We start from the raw sequence: 21,337 nt of genomic DNA on the forward strand, positions 1-21,337 counted from the left end.
TGGACTTCCCAGAACACCTAAAGCCAGCAAGCGATTAAAAAATATATATATATTATATATATATATTCAGCACTGCTATCCAGATAGGTAGTCATACTCAGTGCACATATACAGTGGTCATAAGAATTACCATACTGGAGCAGACCAAAGAGGTCCATCCATCCAGCCAGCATCTTGTTTCCAATCCAGGTCAGAAGTATTTATTTATAGCATTTATACCCCGCTCTTTCCCGCTCAGTGGTAGGTTCAGTGCGGCTTACAATGTTAGGTACAAAGTGTCACAGAAATAGCATAGTTGTGTGGGGTATGACATGAGGGAGGGATGTATCGAGGTATTGATAATGTCAGTGGTGTGGATTAAGTTCGTGATTTAAGTTGGGTCCTTTGGATATGCTTGTTTGAAGAGGCAGGTTTTCAGTACTTGGCAGAATCCCAAAATGCATTATGATTTCATGCTACTTATCCCCAGGGATAAGCAGTGGCTTTCCCCAGGTCTATCTTATTATTATTTGTTGCATTTGTATCCCAACTTATCCCACCTCTTTGCAGGCTCAAAGTGGCTTACAATACATCATGAGTAGTGGAAGAATGTTAGTAGATGAATATTTGGTATTGCAGGATCTTGGTCAACATGATGTTAATACTGAATTATGAACTTTTCTTCCAGGAATTTGTCCAAACCTTTATTAAACTCAGCAACATTAACTGCTTTTACCACATTCTAAAGGTGAGTCACTTGATGCAGTGTATCTAGGTTTTTTAGAAAGCTTTTGACCAAGTCCCTCATAAGAGATTTCCAAAGAAATTATAAAGGCATGCTGTGGATTTGGAGCTGCTTAAAAGCCAGAAAATAGAGAGTAGGGTTAAATGACTAATTCTCTCAATGGAGGAAGGTGAATAGTAGAGTGCCACACAGACATATAGTGGAACTGGTGCTTTTAATAGATTTCTAAATGATCAGAAATGGAAATGATGAGTAAGGTGATCGAATTCGTAGATTATACTGCTCTCATACTACATATCCAAGCATTACTAAACAGCTAGCTAAAGCAGCCCAACATCTAAAGAAAGACTCACTTTTCTTAGTTATTATTATTAGCATTTGTAAAGCGCTACCAGACGCACGCAGCGCTGAACACCTGACACAGAGAGAGACAGTCCCTGCTAACTGTTTATTGCAAATAAGAAAGACAGATAACTTACTGCATGCAGATAGTTGAAAAACAAGATTTCTGCCCAGGCATGAGTAGTCCTTGAAACTGAATGTTATTTATTTTCATATTTGTATCTCTCTTTAGTCCAAAGAGGGTGACAGTTTATCTATTTATTTATCTATTAGAATTTATTTACCGCCTTATTGAAAGAATTCACTCAAGGCGGTGTACAGCAAGAATAAATCATACATAAACAATCATAAAATCTTATAAAAACAACAAGATGAATCTCAAAAACAAACTTTTATCATTATCATAAAATTGTTACTCACCTTTACTTTAAACATTTGAAAATATTCCATTCCTCCAAAAAGGCCTTTAAAAAATGAGTCTTCAGTAGCCTTTTAAATTGTTGAGGACTATCACATAATCTCGGGGCGCCTGGAAAGCCATCCCACAGGACCGGTCCAGCAAGTAAAACTAACTACCATATTTTCACACATATAATGCACACATTCCCACGCATTCTATATAGTGCGCCTACAGATCGGCGCCAAAATTGGTGCAGATTCTATAACAAAGTACGGAGCTTAACAAGATAATGAGCACTAATAACAGCACTTTACAAGCAATAATGAGCACTAATTGGCACTGAGAATTTAGGCACAAAACTCGCTAAGCATATTCTGTAATGAAGTGCACCAAACTTCTAATGTGCACAAGCAAAAAGGAGCATGGTTATGGGCAGGAAAATGGCTATTTTCATGGGTGCTTTAAAATTTATGTGCCTAGTTATAGAATATGGCTTAGTGTGCCTAAATCTACGTGCAGAGATTCACACCAAGTTTTCATTGGTGTAAATGGATGTTCGTAGATTTAGGTGCTGAAATATGAACTAAGCGTATTCAATAATCAGCGCCTAAATTTAGGCACCGATTATAGAATGCACTTAGTCGGCACTGATTTCAGCGCTGATTTTTTAGGTACCATATATAGAATCTCCTCAATTATGGGTCAGATTCTATATAAGGCACCTTTAAAAATCTGCACGGTAAACATTTCCGCCTAAGTGTATTCTATAAGTGGCGCCTAGATTTAGGCACGGTATATAGAATACGCTTAGTTGATATCACAGCACCTAAAAGTAGATGCATTCACTTACTCTAATGAAAATGTGGCGTAATTCCCTGCGTGTACATTTATGCACAGTGGGCCATATTCTATAACTATGCATATAAATTTCAGAACACCCATGAAACGCCCATTTCTTTGCCCATAACCATGCCCTTTTTAAACTGTGCAAATTAGAATTTAGGTGCAGTACATTATTGAATATGTTTAGCGAGTTGTGCACGTAAATTCTAATTATTGCCAATTAGTGCTCATTATTAATTGTTAAGTGCTGTTATCAACACTGATTAGTTTAAGCCAATTAAGTTATGCGCGTTGTTATGAAATATGCTTATATGCACGCTATATACAGTGGTGGAAATAAGTATTTGATCCCTTGCTGATTTTGTAAGTTTGCCCACTGACAAAGACATGAGCAGCCCATAATTGAAGGGTAGGTTATTGGTAACAGTGAGAGATAGCACATCACAAATTAAATCCGGAAAATCACATTGTGGAAAGTATATGAATTTATTTGCATTCTGCAGAGGGAAATAAGTATTTAATCCCTCTGGCAAACAAGACCTAATACTTGGTGACAAAACCCTTGTTGGCAAGCACAGCGGTCAGACGTCTTCTGTAGTTGATGATGAGGTTTGCACACATGTCAGGAGGAATTTTGGTCCACTCCTCTTTGCAGATCATCTCTAAATCATTAAGAGTTCTGGGCTGTCGCTTGGCAACTCGCAGCTTCAGCTCCCTCCATAAGTTTTCAATGGGATTAAGGTCTGGTGACTGGCTAGGCCACTCCATGACCCTAATGTGCTTCTTCCTGAGCCACTCCTTTGTTGCCTTGGCTGTATGTTTTGGGTCATTGTCGTGCTGGAAGACCCAGCCACGACCCATTTTTAAGGCCCTGGCGGAGGGAAGGAGGTTGTCACTCAGAATTGTACGGTACATGGCCCCATCCATTCTCCCATTGATGCGGTGAAGTAGTCCTGTGCCCTTAGCAGAGAAACACCCCCAAAACATAACATTTCCACCTCCATGCTTGACAGTGGGGACGGTGTTCTTTGGGTCATAGGCAGCATTTCTCTTCCTCCAAACACGGCGAGTTGAGTTCATGCCAAAGAGCTCAATTTTTGTCTCATCTGACCACAGCACCTTCTCCCAATCACTCTCGGCATCATCCAGGTGTTCACTGGCAAACTTCAGACGGGCCGTCACATGTGCCTTCCGGAGCAGGGGGACCTTGCGGGCACTGCAGGATTGCAATCCGTTATGTCGTAATGTGTTACCAATGGTTTTCGTGGTGACAGTGGTCCCAGCTGCCTTGAGATCATTGACAAGTTCCCCCCTTGTAGTTGTAGGCTGATTTCTAACCTTCCTCATGATCAAGGATACCCCACGAGGTGAGATTTTGCGTGGAGCCCCAGATCTTTGTCGATTGACAGTCATTTTGTACTTCTTCCATTTTCTTACTATGGCACCAACAGTTGTCTCCTTCTCGCCCAGCGTCTTACTGATGGTTTTGTAGCCCATTCCAGCCTTGTGCAGGTGTATGATCTTGTCCCTGACATCCTTAGACAGCTCCTTGCTCTTGGCCATTTTGTAGAGGTTAGAGTCTGACTGATTCACTGAGTCTGTGGACAGGTGTCTTTCATACAGGTGACCATTGCCGACAGCTGTCTGTCATGCAGGTAACGAGTTGATTTGGAGCATCTACCTGGTCTGTAGGGGCCAGATCTCTTACTGGTTGGTGGGGGATCAAATACTTATTTCCCTCTGCAGAATGCAAATAAATTCATATACTTTCCACAATGTGATTTTCCGGATTTAATTTGTGATGTGCTATCTCTCACTGTTACCAATAACCTACCCTTCAATTATGGGCTGCTCATGTCTTTGTCAGTTGGCAAACTTACAAAATCAGCAAGGGATCAAATACTTATTTCCACCACTGTAAAATCCAGAGGTATATGCATTTTTACAAACTGTGACAGCCCCCTGCATTGTATACAAAAGTTTTTTTTACATAGTTGCTGCCTTCGTACTCCCCCCTCCTCAGAGTCCTTTATGTACCAGTATCTCCTCCCCCCCCCCCCCCCCCCTTGGCTGCCTTTTGGTTCCCTGCTGTCAGTTCTCCGCTTCTTCCCCCTGCCCACTGTCCTCCTTACTTGTTTTAATAATCCACTCCGGGAAGGGCTCTCACAGGCAGTCTTGGGCATTTTCAGGGGCCTTTCTTCCTCTGATGCAACTTCCTGTGTATATGTCAGAGGAAGAAAGGCTCCCTGATGATGTGCACATTGCAAAAAAATGTGCACTATTATTGGGGAATAAAAAACCACAAAGGGCCAGCTTCTATATATGGCATTGAAAGATCAGCGCCAGAAACGAGCTGCACTAAGCACCGCTCTATAAAAATCACACAACCTTTACAGAATACGAATGTAGTGCTCAAGTCATGCCTATGTTTGGGCGCTGACTTATGCCTCACAAAAGCAGGTATAACTCCCACACCCAAAGTTAGGCATGCCTAACTTTTAAAAATAATCCTGACCCGCCCATGACCCTCCCATGGTCACGCCTCCTCTTGAGATCTACACAAGAACAATTAGATGCCGTTGGTAGAGAAGTGTGCGGACGGATCTCTGATCTGTGAGTAGCCCCAAATTGCTGTCCATTAAGTGCTTATTAACACTAACTGCTCAATTAACCAATAACTGACCCAATTAAACAATCACGTTGTGCATGGAGCAGCCTGGGCACAAATACTGCGTCAATCTTTTAGTGCTATATATAGAATTTGGGGATATTGCAATTTTTGTTTTTGTTTGTAAACAATATGCAACGGCATGGGATACGTCATTCTAAATGACAACCCATCCCTACCAGTCTCATTACTTGTCTGTCTGATCCCTTAAAGCTGACAAATATCATCACACTTAGCACAGTAAATAACGACCACTGAAATTCTCAAGAATGGTAAAATGTATTGCTTCTTTTAATAGCAGTCAATGGTAAATAGTTTTCAGTGGATGGCAGGCAGGGGCGTAGCCAGACAGCCAATTTTGGGTGGGCCTGAGTCCAAGGTGGGTGGGCACTTTCCTTGAGCTGATGACACGGCCAGCAGGCTGTACATGCATGAAAACTAAGCATGTGAAGAGGGGCTGGTGTTGGTTTCAGCTCGAGGCAAGTGCTGCCAGTTGCCGTTTGAAAGAGCATGGCCTGCCTGAGGAGGAAATCTTCAGCCGACGGGGTTTGAGGACCTCTGCAAGCCATAGCAAGAGTGCACAATTTTGGGTGGGCCAGAGTCCAAATAAGGTGGGCCCTGGCCCACCCATGGCTACGCCACTGTTTTAGGGGTCCTTTTACTAAGATGCGCCGAAAAATGGCTTGCGCTGTTGTAGACGTGTGTACATTTTTCAGTGCAAGGCCTTTTTGGGGGGGGGGGGCAAAAATGGACGTGTGGCAAAATTGGTGCGCATCCATGTTGGGCCTGAGACCTTACCGCCTCCCACTGACATAGTGGTAAGGTCTCACACATTAACCGAGCATCTGTGCATGTACAATGTCGACTACTGCCCGGTTAGTGCCGTGCGTCAGAAAATTTTCTGGCATGAGTAGTGAATGTGCGTAAAAAATGACATTTCGGTACTTCCGAATGGGCACACATTGGGTGCACTTAAGCACCTATGCGGCTTAGTAAATGGGCCCCTTAGACCCTAATAAAAGTTAAAATATATACATTTATTTTCTTCCATAAATAGGTATATACACTAAAAGGGACTAGAAGAGACCACAGGGAACAGAATCTACTGCTGAAAATACTGATGGAGAATTTCAAGCTGCTCAAAGAGTTTTAATAGCTCAGTTGGTTTCTAATCTCTAATGTGTTTACTCAGAGAAAATAGCTTAGTGTGGGGTAATGTGGCCCCCTATTTGTACCTCCTGTTTTGTCACTTTGTAGAGTCTCTAAAACTTTAAAGCAGCATTAGGCAATTTACCCAGATTCAAGGGTGAAATGAATTTGTCCTTTAAACTATTAAAATTAAATCTAGAATGGCTTCGTACACCTTTCCAACTCTCCAATCTGTTCAGAGAAAACAGAAGTATAAACATTGCTGTCTGTTTCTATGAATTATTGATAATATTTATACATGTTGCCTAGTACATATTCATTTAGATAAATGCATGCTATCAGCAGTATAATGTTGACTTGAGTACTAATCCATTCCACCTGCTCAAATATTATTGGAAATAATTATATAAATATCAGTAATGCATCACTGCTGCCAAGTTTAAAGTTTAGCAGTCTGAACACACGTTTCTTCACTGGGATTGTTTAACTTACTTGTAAAATGTTCTGGGTTCACTCTTTGGCACATGGGATGAATTAGCAAGTAGAAAGAGCAACCTTCACGTTTACTTGACTAAACCTGAAAATGTTTCTTGTTTTAGAGATGGGCCAGTTCAACACTGGCTTTCCCCCCCCCCCCCCCCCCCCCCCCCCCACACACACACACACACTTTACAAGCAAAGTTATCTAAACAAACTCTATCGGTTTTATGAAGGGGGTGGGGAGGGAAGAGAAACACACAGGCAGAAATGGAAATACAGACCAGAACACCACTTGCCTTGTGAAACAGCCAGAATGATGGGAAAAACTGATGGTGTGCTTCAAGAGGTTGGTACTGGTATATCTCCAGGTCTGGCATTTAACAATTTGCTACACCTGATTGATAAAGATTTTTCTCAGACTGCAACTCTGGTTAAAGCTTTGATCCTCCTCCTCTCTCCCCAAGAAAGGAGTAGTCGATATCAGCAGAAGTGCGAGCAAGGTCTATTATTTATTTAATTTCCTTTTATTTGATAGACTGTCAGTTGTCATATGGCAGCTAGGCAGTTAGCAATAAAAAGCTCAGAATAAGCAATAGGTGAGAAATAAAGGGAAGAAGAAAAGGGGGTGGGGGGAGAGCTATTACGAAATGAGTGAATACACCCTGCATCATGAAGGAAAGGCCTGATTGAAAAGCCAAGATTTTATGAGCTTCGTGAAGGTGAAGTAAGAAAGTATTCCAAAGTTTAGGCCCAGCATATGCGAAGGCCATGCCTCAAATGATGTCGAGCCTTATGGCATAGGGAGGAGGGAGACGAAGATGGACCTGTTGGGAGGTGCATAATAGCTGGGGAGGGGTGTATGAAATGAGTAAATTGGAAATGTATTATATACTAGGGAGAGGAAATGGATGGACAAACCAGGGCTGGAATCAGGTGAATGCCATGTTTTGTTTGGGTTTTTTTTAAATACAAATTTTCAATAATTACAAAGCAATCTTAAAGCAATATGCTGGAAAAACACTAAAAAAAAAAAAGATGCATCTCATTAAATCATGCTAGTCCACATCATGGTGATTCAACCAGCCTAACAAAGTTCTAAAAATTCAAAGCAAATAAAACAATAATTCTGTAGAAGAGGAGAATAAAATCTTAAAATCCAACTATTTTTAACCTGTCTCTAATGCTGTAGGAGGGATAACAGTTCCCTCCATAGAAGCAAAAAAAATCTTTCCAGGTGCACTTACAGGGAAATTTCAGAAAAAAGACCCACCTACGGCCGAAACCCTAGGTTTCAACTTCAAGAAGGCTTTAGGCCTCAACTGAGTAGGCCTGGCGATGTCTGGAAACAAACACAGTTTGTCCACAAAAAAGTAATTTTTCTTAGGAAAATAAGCTATTAGAATCTACCACCACTAATAGGGTTGTTTTCTTAAAGAATGTTATCCTGAGATGCTCAAGAAACTTTGTTAAGTCCAAACTTTCAGGTGAGTTTAACACATCATAATCACCCTCCTGATTACCAGACCTAATATTCCTAGGCAAATAATAGAACTGCTTAATCTCAAAAGAGGCCAAACCAATTTGCAAAATGTCTTTTAAGTACATTTTAAACAGTTCCATAGGTAATGGGTAACCGGGAAATTCAAAAGTCTCAAATTAAAAGCACGAGAAGCATTTGCTAATGCTTCCATTTGTAAATGTATTATCCTTGGCAGAAGCAGATGTTATTGTTGGGTAATTTTATTGAGTTTGGGGCCTCGACTCCTTGATTCCGGAACCAAAGATTCTTAGTCTTTTGTATTTTCAGTTTGTTTCCCAGGGCCCAGGTTTGAATTGTGTTCATCCCGATTGTTGCCAATTGGGTTGGGTCTTGTTGTGAGGGTGTCCGAGGCAGTAAGGGTATAATGTCATCTGCATATGGTAGTAGTAGCTCTCCTGAACCCAGGTGTATTGAACTGAGGAAGGACATGAAGAAATTCAAAAAGATTGGAGAGAGCGGGGACACTTGGGGGACACCTTATTTCAGAATCCAGTATTTGGAAAGGTGTTTGTTTTGTTTCACTGAATAGCTTCGGTTCTGCTCCTGGTGGGCAGTAGATAAGGATAGAGCTAAGAGTTTGCATATCATATATTCCAGTTCTGGGTAACCTCCTGTACTAAGGTTATATGGAGAAAGCTCTTGTAGATGAGGGCAAGACCTCCTCCTTTTTTACTTAGTCTTGGGGAGTGAAGAATGTCCTATCCAAGTGGGTATAGGTGTGGTAGTATCGGGCTATTGACTTCTGTGAGCCATTTCTCAGAGATTAACAGAAAGCCCAGATCTGATGATTCTAATAGTTCCCTTATTTATAGTATCTTGTTCACTACTGATCTTGCATTGATGTAGATTGCTGGTGTGGGGGCTGGCTGAGACATGTGGTCCGAGTATGAGAGTTGTTTGGTCAGGTTCACAAGAGATTGTTTTAGGCCGAACATTGGGCTTGGTGGGCGTCCTATGTCTTGGTGTGGATGTGGCGCTTTGAGAGCAGGTGTCGGAACTCTCTAGTAGATGTATGATGGTGGATTTTGGTTGTTTACGGGAATTGTATTTTCTGGGAAGGCTGCAGAGTACTGGAATTTGCTTATAGCCAACGCAGGTAGGGAAAGGCCCATGCCTCCAATGTAATACTAAGAATATTATTAGTATTCCAGTTAGCTGAAGATCTCTGCCAGAATTTGACATTGCTTCCCTTTAAACATGCTCCCACATCAATGCCTAAACTGAGTCTCCACTAAGAACATAAGCATTGCCATACTGGGGCAGAGCAATGGTGCATCAAGCCCACTATCCTGTTTCCAACAGTGACCAATCCTGGTCACAAGTACCTGGCAGGATCCCAAGAAAGTAAAACAGATTTTATGCTGCTTATCTGAGAAATAAGTAGTGGATTTTTCTAAGTCCATCTTAAGAATGGCTTATGGATTTTTTTTTTTTTTTAGGAAATTACCAAACCTTTTTAAAACCCTGCTAACTGCTTTTACTACATTCTCTGGCAATGAATTCCAGAGTTTAATAACATATTGAGTGAAGAAATATTTTCTCCAGTTTGTTTTATATTTACTACTTAGTAGCTTCATTGTGTACCTTCGAGTCCTTATATTTTTGGAAAAAGTAAACAAGTGATTCATGTCTACCTGTTCCACTTCACTCAGTATTTTATAGACCTCCATCATATCCCCCCCCCCCCCCAAGCCACCCCTTCTCAAAAGTTCCTTTCCTAGTAATACTTAACACTCTATTTGCTTTCTTTGCTGCTGCTGCACACTGAGCAGAGGGTTTCAATGTATCATCAATAATGACACCTAGATCTTTTTCTTAGTGACTCCTAATGCAGAACCTTGCATCGTATAGCTATAGATGGGATTCCTCTTTCCTACACGCATCACTTTGCATTTATTCACATTAAATGTCATCTGCCTTTGTTCTTGCAATTTTCAATAATTCTCTTGTGATTTAAAAACTTTGTCATCAGCAAATGTTATCACCTACATTATTCCCATTTCTAGATCATTTAAAAATATGCTAAAACACAGCAGTCCCAGCACAGACCCTTGGGGAACCCCACTACTTACTTTTCTCCATTAACCATTTAACCGTACTTTCTGTTTTCTTTCTTTTAACCAGTTCTTTATCCACAATAGGACACTGCCTCCTATCCCATGACTTTCTATTTCCTCAGGAGTTGTTCATGAGGTACATTAGCAAATGCCTTCTGAAAACCCAGACACAATATTGACTCACTTTTTAATCTATGTTTATTAACTCCTTCAAAGGTATGGTCAAGATTTCCCTTGGCTAAGCCCATGTTGGCTTTGTCCCATCAATCCAGTGGTTCCCAACCCTGGTCCTGAAAGTACCCCAGCCAGTCAGGTTTTTGGGAATATCCACCATAAATATCATTAGTATCATTTAGAAGATACAGCTCTTACTCTGTCAGAACCCACCATAATTTATGTAGGTCTAGTCTTTCTGACCCTCTGCAGGGGTGGGGATGAGACCCGTTAGCTATATTTATTTACTTGGATTTTGCTCACACCTTTTTCAGTAGTAGCTCAAGGTGAGTTGCATTCAGGTACACAATGTAATTTGTACCTGAGGTAATGGAAAGTTAAGTGACTTGCCCAAGACCACAAGGAGTAGCAGTGGGATCTGAACCAGCCACCTCTGGATGTCAAGATCAGTGCAGTGCTCTAACCACTAGGCCACTCCTCCATGGAAGGAGGCACCTCTGTTCCTCCTTGAACACAGATGTAAAAAGATAAGACAACCTCTAAGCTATCAGAAGTTTTCATAATTTCTAAACATTTTATTTCTGTCAATTATTTCCATTTTGCACATTTTACTTATGCTTCACAAAATTTCCTTTACTAATCAGTTAATCTGAGTTCTAAAAAAATACTAACTTCCAGTGTAATTACTCAAATGTCAAAATATTTTTACAACTATAGCAGAAGTACTTAAACTATCGTCCACGCATTTCTCTCCATTATGCCTATGTAAATTAGGATTTTTCAGTACAAAAACATGCTCTTGTGTGCTTCTGGAGGATAAAAATGATGGAAATAAATAAATTGTTTGTGTACCACTGGGCATGGTTGCAACTGCTGACAAACTGAGTTGCAATCCTGAGACATATTTATGAATGACAAGAGATCTACAACAAGCTACTCTTCAAACCTTCAAACATGTATAAGGAACTCCTTTGTTTGTCTTTAAAATCAGCAGGATTGTCTGTGAAATTGCAAACCAGAGCAATTTGAACATCTGGTATTTAAGCATAGTCAGTAAACATTGTTAATAACAATCTGTTATTTGCCTGAGGCTTGTGTCACTAAAGAGGAATGGAATGAGAGACACTAGGCTTCTCCTTGGACTTTAGCAGCCCTTTTTACCAGGAAAAGGTTGGCAAACATTTGGGATAGTATGTATAAGCCAACTGGTGAGAAAATTATCACAGTATGTCAGTAAATAAAGCTTTCCTTAATTTGGCTGCATTGCTTTCCATTTAGCTTCTGCATAATGCCGCCTTCTCCATTATAATACACGTGTACTGTTTGTAATAAGAAACAGAACAGAATTCTATCTCACTCTTAAACCTGAGAAGCATTTTCAGAACAGCCAGGACAGTCAGAGGGAAAGCTCTATACCCCTCTGTTTACATTTGCTGGATAGAAGACACATTTGAATCAGCAACAATGTGACTGCAACAAAAACTAAATCACATAAATTTGTTGTTTGGTTATCCCTAACATAGAATGACAACAGAATCTGTTCTCTGGATCATGAGATTCAACCTTGAAAATGCAGGTAGAAGTTGTCAAACTGTGGGCATTAATTCACAAGTTCATAGACGTCCAGTGTTTGCCTAAGAAAATTCAATTGACACAAGTATTTTTCATTAAAAAAAAAAAATCAAATCTACAATTCTATAAACTACGCTGCAATAAAATCAGCCTCTTTTTGCTGTGAGCTAAAACCTAAATAAATTAAAAAAAAAATTTTATGTTCAGGCATCCTAATTTTTTCTTAAAAGACTGGTAATAAATGGACAAGTTAATGCTAATATTTGCTAATGAACATAAAAGCATACAACTAAAAATTAAGCTGACCTGCGTGTCTCAATTCCTACTTCTATGACCTAAAAAGGGGATAAACACAATTTTCTTAATTGTCATCTCCAAAGGTACTGTCATCTACCACTAAGTGATAGGTCTTTTAGATTTTGCTTTCCTACAATTACTTTGGATCTTTTCAATGTAAAAAAAATTATGAAGTTAACTATGAAGCCACTTTAATGCTGAAATGGACTGAAATGAACAAAAGGCATGCTAAGGGGGAGTTTTTGTTTATTATGGAAAAATGTTTACATGTTTGAAATGTAATTACTTTCCTATTATTAAATTTTGTCAGCCTTCTTTTAATGAACATAATGGAAAATACTGCAGAGAAGTTATGCATAGAAAACAAAATAGCTAATATTATATTTAAGAAAAGAGCACAGTGATTAGTATATGCAATACTTTAAAACATAAAACAAGACAAGGTACAAAATATAAAAATTCTGAAGCACTTCTGTGATTTCTAGTCTTAAAATGAAAATTTACACTTTTTCATTCAACAGGACGCTGAAGTGTTTACAAATTGACACCTTGTACAAAGACTTTATATGGTTAGTGGAACCCACTGCCTAACACAATTGTTGGCTTCAGCAACAGACGTCTAATTTGAATTCACATCAAAGCTTTCTAACATGGCAGCAGTACAAGCATTGCCTTCTGTCCTTAGTGCTCCAGTTCTTTGCAGTTCTGCCATATTCAAGGAAGAGAAGAGCTCTGAAGCTGTCATAAGCCATATTGCTCTTGTTTACCAATTTAATACTGTACTAAATAGAACAATTCAATTCTTTTCAGCAAGAACCTTCCTCTTGAGATGTATCTGGAACCCTCAAAAATAAAAATTTTGAAGCCACAAAGGAAAATATCCACAATTAAGGAATGAAAACTTGTGAAGGGGTAGGAAGATGCTGAAGTAGGGCTACTTAAGATCATTTACTGCTATTTAGTGTGCGGTCTATAACAGGGTCCATTTAATTCCTGTGGACCCCATGGCCAGGTAGCACATGCTGATCATTAGTAAATGACCCTTAAAGTGTTTTACTTGTGATGTCTACAAGTAAGCACAATGAAGAATGACACCACTTTGCTTTCCCTGTAGGTAGCTTATTTTGATAAAGATACTAGTTGACCTGCTACTTCCAACGGGGGACATCCTTCAAGTGAATATAGAAGAAGCAATGGCAGCCCAAATATAACATATAAACCACTGCACTAGTATCCTATCTGTAAGAGGGCATTCCATTCCTCCAATACAAATAGAGAGAACTGCGACTTCCACCCATGTTACCATTCCTTAGGCACTGAAAAACGTGTAGGGCCAAACCCAATGATGAGAAATGGGGTGTTATTCACAATAGAAGATTTACACGTGTGCCACATAGTGAAGTATAAAGAAAGTTCAAACATGTCTGACCTATGTGGCTTGACGACAACTGGACAAGACCCCAACAAGTTAAACTACGTACAAGATGATCGCTCTGGCATTCCCCCTACTAATGCAGTGGTAAAGGTTAAATGACATTTCATATTTCTGCTTAGCCCCCCAGAATCTTGATCTGTATTATATACAAGGCCAAAGTCCTATAACACCCCCAAACTACACAATGTAAAACACAAAGGTTGTATTAAATTAAAATGCATGCAAAGAAGGATACTAGGCTAAGCAGATACAGACTTCTGACTAATATTAGCATAAAACTTGTCCCTAATTTTGGTTCAGCTTAAAGATCTGTACATACAATAAATTACACCTTTCTCAGGATAGTGTTGAAGCTCAAAGTAATCCAAAGAGCTACAATGTACTTAAATCAAGAAATCATACCAAAAGGGATTCTGAAAGACTCAAATGGCATAGAAATAGGAACGGGTAAACATAATTGACCAATTGTGCTGAAACAGAAGTCATTAGAATCAGATAATGAACATATTTTAAGCAGTTCTGCCACATTACACAAGTGCTGTAGTGGAAACTTCACAAATGTAATCTGTTAGGTCAAATATTGTAAATGACTGTCTTCCTACATAAATATTTTCAAGTACAAAATTAGTATTGACTGGCTTTCAACCATTTTAGCACTTGGGGGGGGGAGGAGTGAATCAAGTTAGATAATGTGGAAAAATATCAGTATAATCATCACCTCTAATGAGAAGTCTTCAAATAAAATCTCTCAAATATGGCTGCCTGTGTTCTGTCCAGTCATTATAGTCCAAAAAAAAGTAACATGTTTAATATGGAACCATCCCCTGTGCTTTCAATCAGGACCCAGCAAAGGTGAGTTCCACTCGCAGTCTCAGCTGAAGTGGCGAGCGAGGCGTGAAGATCTATAGTCTGCCCTCAATTGCACAAAGGAGTGAAGCATGCTCTTCTCTAGGCTGGCAAGCTGCTCCCCGGAGCATACCTGCTTTAGGTTGTCTGGAGCTACCACAAGGAGGTTGCAAAGAGCATGCAACGTATCAAAAAGCTGTAACACGAGTGGAATCTGTATTCGGAGAAGAAGCAACATAAAAGATCAAAATGTATTCAATTTTATGAACAGTAATACTGATGACTATAACGTTAACTGGAAGTTCACAAATCCTATTTATATGTGCATGTTCTGGCTTTCCCACCTCTCCACAAGCACCATTGGCATCAGTACCGCCTCAAGCAGCCCTCACATGGAGGGGAAGGGAGGAGTCAGTGACCTGTTAACTGCAAAGGCAGAGCACAGCATATACCAGTGTTCTTCAATGCGAGGCCTGGGGGACCAATGGTGGCCCCCCATTGTCTTTCTGAGGTTTGTTTTTCTGTTCTGCCTCTCAACTCAGGCTGAGGACTGAAAATGGAAAGTGGATTGGTTGGGGTGGGGTGGTGAGGGGAGAGAGCTACATGCTTGAAAGACAGAGAATTTCTCAGTAGATAAAAGAGAATTTATCTGAAAATGCTCACAACCTTGAGGATACACCCCCCCCCCCCCACCCCAATGAAGTTTGAAGGTGGGCTGGTGGGAATGGATGTCAATGACAAACACTGGTCAGCAGTGTTGTGGCCCTGCATGGGTAGATATTTGATAGCTTTTCTTCAGTTCATTAGAATTGAAAGTGACCACAGCTTAAAAATTAATGAAGACCAATGGTATACACTATACTTTGCTCCAGAGTTGCCATGCCAGAGTTGTGTTTCAATTACCCATTGGGCAGTGGTAGGAAAAACATTTAATACAGGACTTTCCAAACGTCCTGAGAACCCCATAGCTAGTCAAGGTTTCAGTATAACTACAGTGAATATGCATGAGAATAGTTTGTACAAATTGAGTCTCCATTGCATGCTTCCTAAATGTCTATAAAATTCTCAAAATCAACAAGTCGGCACTATTCTTAGTACTGTTTAATACATAAACACAGAAAAAAAGCACACATCTACCCAACAGCTTCCACTAAAGCTCTATATTTTGGTTGTAATTTTGGTTCCAAAAAGCTAAAAATAAGAGCCCAAACTCAATCACCATACTGACTAGTCAGAATCACATTGAAACAAGGGAAATGAATGTAATTGTTTACTATATTATACACTTTTTTTTAATCCTTCTATTTACAAAGTGACTGGTTCAAAAGTGAAAGTGGTCTTTCAGTAGGCCAAACATATGCTCAGCCTAGTGGACCTGCCGGAATCACTGGAGCTGCCACCTGGTGTTCTGATATGAAGGGTTCTGACTTATTTATGTATGATCAAAGAAAGCAGGTAGCACACACAATCTGATATGAGTGAGCACTGCTGGTCCAATACAGGAGTGCAAATATTATCATTAGAACTAAGTGCATCGACCCTATTACTACAGGGCTCAAACCAAACCACTGTACTAACTCCCTATTATGTAACATACTGGCTTTAAGGATTTGTTTTAACTGCAAAAGATTGTCTATGGTAGTTTCCATATATTTTTCAGTTCAGTATCTGCATACTGAATGATGCCTACACTCGTTTCAGCAAGTCTGATTGCAAATTCCGAATGGGATTCTTCAGCAACCACACAATAAAAAAATTTTTTGTAGAGATCCTGCTCTTTGGAATTCACTGCCAATGCACATGTAAACCTTGTTTATTTTATTTTCAGGGATTTATTAACCACCTTTATGAAGAGATTCACCCAAGTAAACCTTGACTGACAATGATTTTTTTTTACAAATGGAAGGCATGGTTATTTACACTGTACTTTTGACTAATTTGTTATTGCTGTTAATATGTTTTATGATGATATTGATATTACTGGTGTTTTTGAATCTGTGAATCGATTTGTAGCCTATTTGGGAAAGATAGTATAGAAGTTTTAAAAATAAAATGTGTCACAATTTCTATGCAAGTGTAAGTATAGCATGAGATGTGACTAAAATGTGTGAGCGTGAGAACACAGTGAGATAATAAGTCTGAATGCAGATAAAACTAGATTCAGGACAGTATAATGTAGGCCAAAGTGAGCTTTAAAAGACAAGTGCAAAAACCTCAATAGGAAAAAGCAGTATCAGTCCTTTAAAAATGGCTTTCACATGGGAAACCTTAACTAGCGTTTATAATAGGGGAAGGCTGTTAACACTTTTTGGGTGACCTCCAATAGAGTAAAATTTCTCCAAAGTGCAAAAAGTTTCTAAATATGTCAAAACTGCTTCCATAGGAGGAAATGGAAGCTGCTTAGCTGCAGCGGTGCTCAAAGTTCAAACTTAAAGCAGCCTTCGGCAGTCATTTCAGTCTTAGGGTTTCCAAAAACAAATAAAAGGCATGCACATTTGGGTAAACAGCTACTTGTGGTGAAATTATGTAAAATACTTAGTGTACATATAGAAACCAGTCTGCTCACTGCAGTTTCCATGAATGAAAGTGCATTACGTGGCCAAATACCATATTGAATTATTTTTGTGTACACTCTTGTCCATATTGCTCAAACAAGAACACTAACCTTGAAGTCTTTGGCACATTTCCTGTATTCCGCCACATCACAAATTGCTAGCATGCCTCCCATGGAGCTGTAGGAATACTGCTGCAGATGTTCATAAATAAGTCGATGAAAACGAACTCCAAATTCCATAAGTACTGTGTCAACATTTTTCCCATCCATGGAATTTCGGATCTTTTCCACTTGTTTTCGGACATAGCCACAAACTTTAACACAGGCCTAAAAAAAGAACGTATTTTAAAAGGTGCTAATCCTGTTATATCACTGATGATAAATATAACATTACAGGATTACCTTCAGTAATTATATATTAAACTATTAATTTGTCAGGTTACCAAACAAGTTAAAGGAACAATATATCCATACCATGCATCTTCCCTCACATAGTCCCATACTGTAGCCTTTCAATACCACCAAGCATATACATGCCACACCACCTTCTAACCACAGCAGCAGAGGAACAGAAGCCAAATATCTGATTGGCCTGGCCAGAAGTAAAGGTATATCCTTTCAAGAGATTTGAAAGTTGAACATTTTTTTAAAAAAATCAGAATGTTAAGACAACTCCCAAGCAGTGCTAGACAACAGCAAGATGAGTGGTAACAGAGAGATTTTAAAGGATAATTCTGCTGCTGAGAAAAGCTCTCTGCATGGTGGCAGGATAATGCATTCTGTTTCTGATCCCGCTTCACTGGAGCCAGGTCATCCTCACAGATCATCATCTAGCTAACATCTGCTTGACAGCAGTTCTAACCCGGTCTTACCAGCCATCTTGGTTTTGGCATCTATATTATAACATATTATTACTGCCTTAAATGCCTAAAATCTTTAGTAAATGAAGACTAAGAGGAAAGAACAATCAATGTCCAAAAATTGGTATTCAAAGAAAAATGACTTCAAAGTTTTAAAGACTCTTATGTATATTAAGAGAGTATTTTTAAAGGCTGCTTGATATAAAATGAACCACTGTAAGTTAATAGGAGAACTGTAATAATATTTGTAACGCAGGCATTCACTAATTGCCAGCACTAATTTACATTTAAAAAAAATATAGACCTTGATCGTTTTTCCCTCAGTCTTCAACTCCCTCCCTCCCCCCCCCCCCCCCCCCCCCCAATAATTCTAGTTTAGACTGTTAGGCCGCTTTACTTATCAAAAGGTAAGATCAAACTTATTTTTTCTTACATTGGTATACTGAATCATAACATTATTTTCATCTTCTGGCTTAAAATCAGTCTTCTTTTGTTCTGCAGTAAGGATGTGCTTCATCTGTCCACTCATACAATTCAACGTCCTTTGGATTAAAAAAATAAAAGTGATTTTCAAACATCAGAAATGAGAAAATGTGGCAGCTACTGGCTCAGTCATGAATATGTACACAATACTAAAGCAGGCTGAGTTATTACTTTAAATTGGGCAGGTCTTGTAAGCCTCAAGCCCAGCATCTGGCTGTGGCTCAGATCCTTTCTAAGGATGAACCAGAATTAGCAGAGTCCGACTAGAGAGTTGAACGGGAACAAAAATCTAACTCGTCCCCACCTCATGGGGAAGCTAACCCGTCCCTGCCTCAAGTAATTTCCTCCATCCCAGCCCCCAGCCTGCCCTTGCCATGCCAGTCACCTTGACCCCCTCTCAAGAAAATCAGATTCTATAAGCAGTAAAAGTACTAGTAAGAGTAACATAAATAATTTTCTTCCATACTCTAAATACAAAATTAAGATACACATAGCATGTCCCCCTCTCCTCTCCACCCCTTTCTATCCCATATGCTCTAATTTCCACTTTTCCGTTCCCCACTCCTCCATGTATGTCCCCCTTACCAAACTTTTTTCCCTCTTCCCTGCACCCACCCACACTCCTTCCACCCTTTTTACCAAGGAGGTTAAATAAAACAGGAGACACGTTCAACCTATCTAGCCCGTTATATGGGCTGAAGCCAGTAGGTGGAGAATGACACCACACTAGTTCACCCAAAACCATAGCAAATGCTACTGAAAATAACAGCAAAATGATTATTAGAAATAAGGGACCTTTTTTAAAAATATATTTACATCACACATTACCCCAAGCAAATTCTGATTCAACGTAGTTACACTGGAAAATGCCGCGAGACAGAATAATAGAATTCAGTTATAACATGGGAGCAACTATGATAGATATGTCTGAAACATTAAACAAAGTTGAGATTAGCATATACACCCAACTGGGCATTTTAAAAAAAGGCAAGTGCATTTTTATAATATACCACTGCAATCCACAAAACAAAAGGAGCAAGTTCCCAAATGCCATCTTTTTTTTTTTGATGTAGGCAAAGGAAAAAAAAAGATTTTAAATGTTCCTAGGTTTCAACCTAATTCATGTTTAATGTGGGATATAAATACCATAAATAAATAAGTAAATAAATAGATGGAAATTCTGAATGTTGAGCACCTGATTCTCATAACATGATGTCTGTTTTACTGGCCCTTTACCAGCAGAAAAAAGAAAACGCTGCACGAATATAATAACAAAACAAAAACAGTACTAGGGTGTCCCCTTAACCAGCCCCTCCAAATGACACACTGATTACAATTTATAACAAATTACTACTCTATCTATAAAAAGTTATTCCTTGATTACACTTCCTCTGTGTACATCTGTATGCACAAGCTGGCATGTTTGAGAATCTAAGTGAGATTAAATAAATATTCCACCAACAATAAAGAACGACAACGTGATTGCAGCAGCTCATAGGTTTGCTTGCTTTGTTTTGAAGGTACAGGGATTCGTCTGTGTGAGGAAAGGGAAAAAGATTTTTTTTTAAAAAAGTTAACAGTACCCCTTCCCCTCCCTCCCACTCAAATATTCCAGACTTCCCCTCCAGCCTTGGGTGCCCTCCCGGCACATACCTCAAGCCACCCTGGTGGTCTAGTGGATTCTTTGAGGCAGGAAAGATCCCCAGTCTTTCCTGTCCACTGTTGCTGACCCTCGTTGCCACATCGCTTTTTTTAAATGGCTGCCAAGACTTCCTCCGCTGAAAGTCTCATGCAGCCATTTTTTAAAAAGCGATGCGGCAACAAGAGGGTCAGCAGCAGTGGACAGGAAAGACTGGGGATCTTTCCTGCCCTGAAGAATCCACTAGACCACCAGGGTGGCTTAAGGTATTTATTTATTTATTTGCAGCATTTCTATCCCACATTTTCCCACACAAAAGCAGGCTCAATGTGGATAACAAGTCAATAAGAAATAGGGTCAGGTAAGGGAGGGGTACATGTGTAAAATAAGGTACAAAATAATAAGGAATAAAATGGTCCTTTGAGGCAATATAATGTAGAGAGTCTAGTGAGCAGCAGCAGGAGGGTAGGCCTTACAAAACAAATAGGTCTTTAAAGAGCGCCTAAAGTCTTGATGATCATGCAGCGTTTTTTACACAGTTCGGTAATGCATTCCACATCTGCGTGCCAAAGTAGGAGAAATTAGACACATAGGTGGTTTTGTATTTAAGACCAATGCAACTGGGATAATGAAGATTCATATAATTACGAAATGATCTGTTTCTGTTCCTTGCCGGAAGATCAAGTAAATCAATCATATAATCCAGGGCTTCACCATAGATTATTTTGTGGGCCAGTGTACTAAGCTTAAAGGTAATACGGTCCTTTATTGGGAGCCAGTGTAGTATCCGACGAAGAGATGTAACGCTATCATATCTCGTTTTATTGAATATCAATCTGGCAGCAGTGTTCTGGGCTGTCTGGAGTTTTGCTTGGTATGTGCTGGGAGGGCACCCTGTGGCTCAGAGGAGGAGAGGAAAAGCTCACATCGCCGTGCATTTCCGCAGGGACCCCGCAAGACCTGGGTCCATCCCCACGGGATCCCCACAGACCTGGAGGAGATCCCCGTGGGATTCCCACGGGAATCCCGCCATCCCCCTCCCGTGCAGCTCTCTAAGTCAGACCTGTCTCTATCCCTCTGATGGACTCCTATTCAGTGCTAACACCAAGGAAGGATTCCCGGGGGAGGAGTTTCAAGATGGAGGCACGAAGTGCTCACGATTAACATACCTCGAGGAGTAGCATTTAAAAAAAAAATTTTTCCGAGATGCCACATACTAAGTGTAAAGGTTCAGTCAGAGGTGCAGCCTCCGCGCCCAGGACTTCCTCTCCTAC

At 39.9% G+C, this 21,337-nt stretch overlaps 1 protein-coding gene across 2 annotated transcripts in view; it reads right to left on the reverse strand.

Moving 5' to 3' along the window:
* Positions 1-12,477: 12,477 nt before the first annotated feature.
* Positions 12,478-21,337, reverse strand: part of EXOC5 (exocyst complex component 5) — a 71,312-nt gene continuing 62,452 nt past the window's right edge. For both annotated transcript variants that reach the window (XM_030215142.1, XM_030215143.1), the window contains 3 exons: positions 18,375-18,483; positions 17,193-17,408; positions 12,478-14,741 (listed from right to left, as the gene is read on the reverse strand). In XM_030215142.1, the coding sequence (XP_030071002.1) occupies positions 14,553-14,741; positions 17,193-17,408; positions 18,375-18,483 (514 nt within the window). In that variant the 3' untranslated portion in view covers positions 12,478-14,552. The remainder of the gene's footprint in view (positions 14,742-17,192; positions 17,409-18,374; positions 18,484-21,337) is intronic.

Source organism: Microcaecilia unicolor, chromosome 9 (assembly GCF_901765095.1).
Source record: "Microcaecilia unicolor chromosome 9, aMicUni1.1, whole genome shotgun sequence".
In the NCBI taxonomy this organism is placed as follows: domain Eukaryota; kingdom Metazoa; phylum Chordata; class Amphibia; order Gymnophiona; family Siphonopidae; genus Microcaecilia; species Microcaecilia unicolor.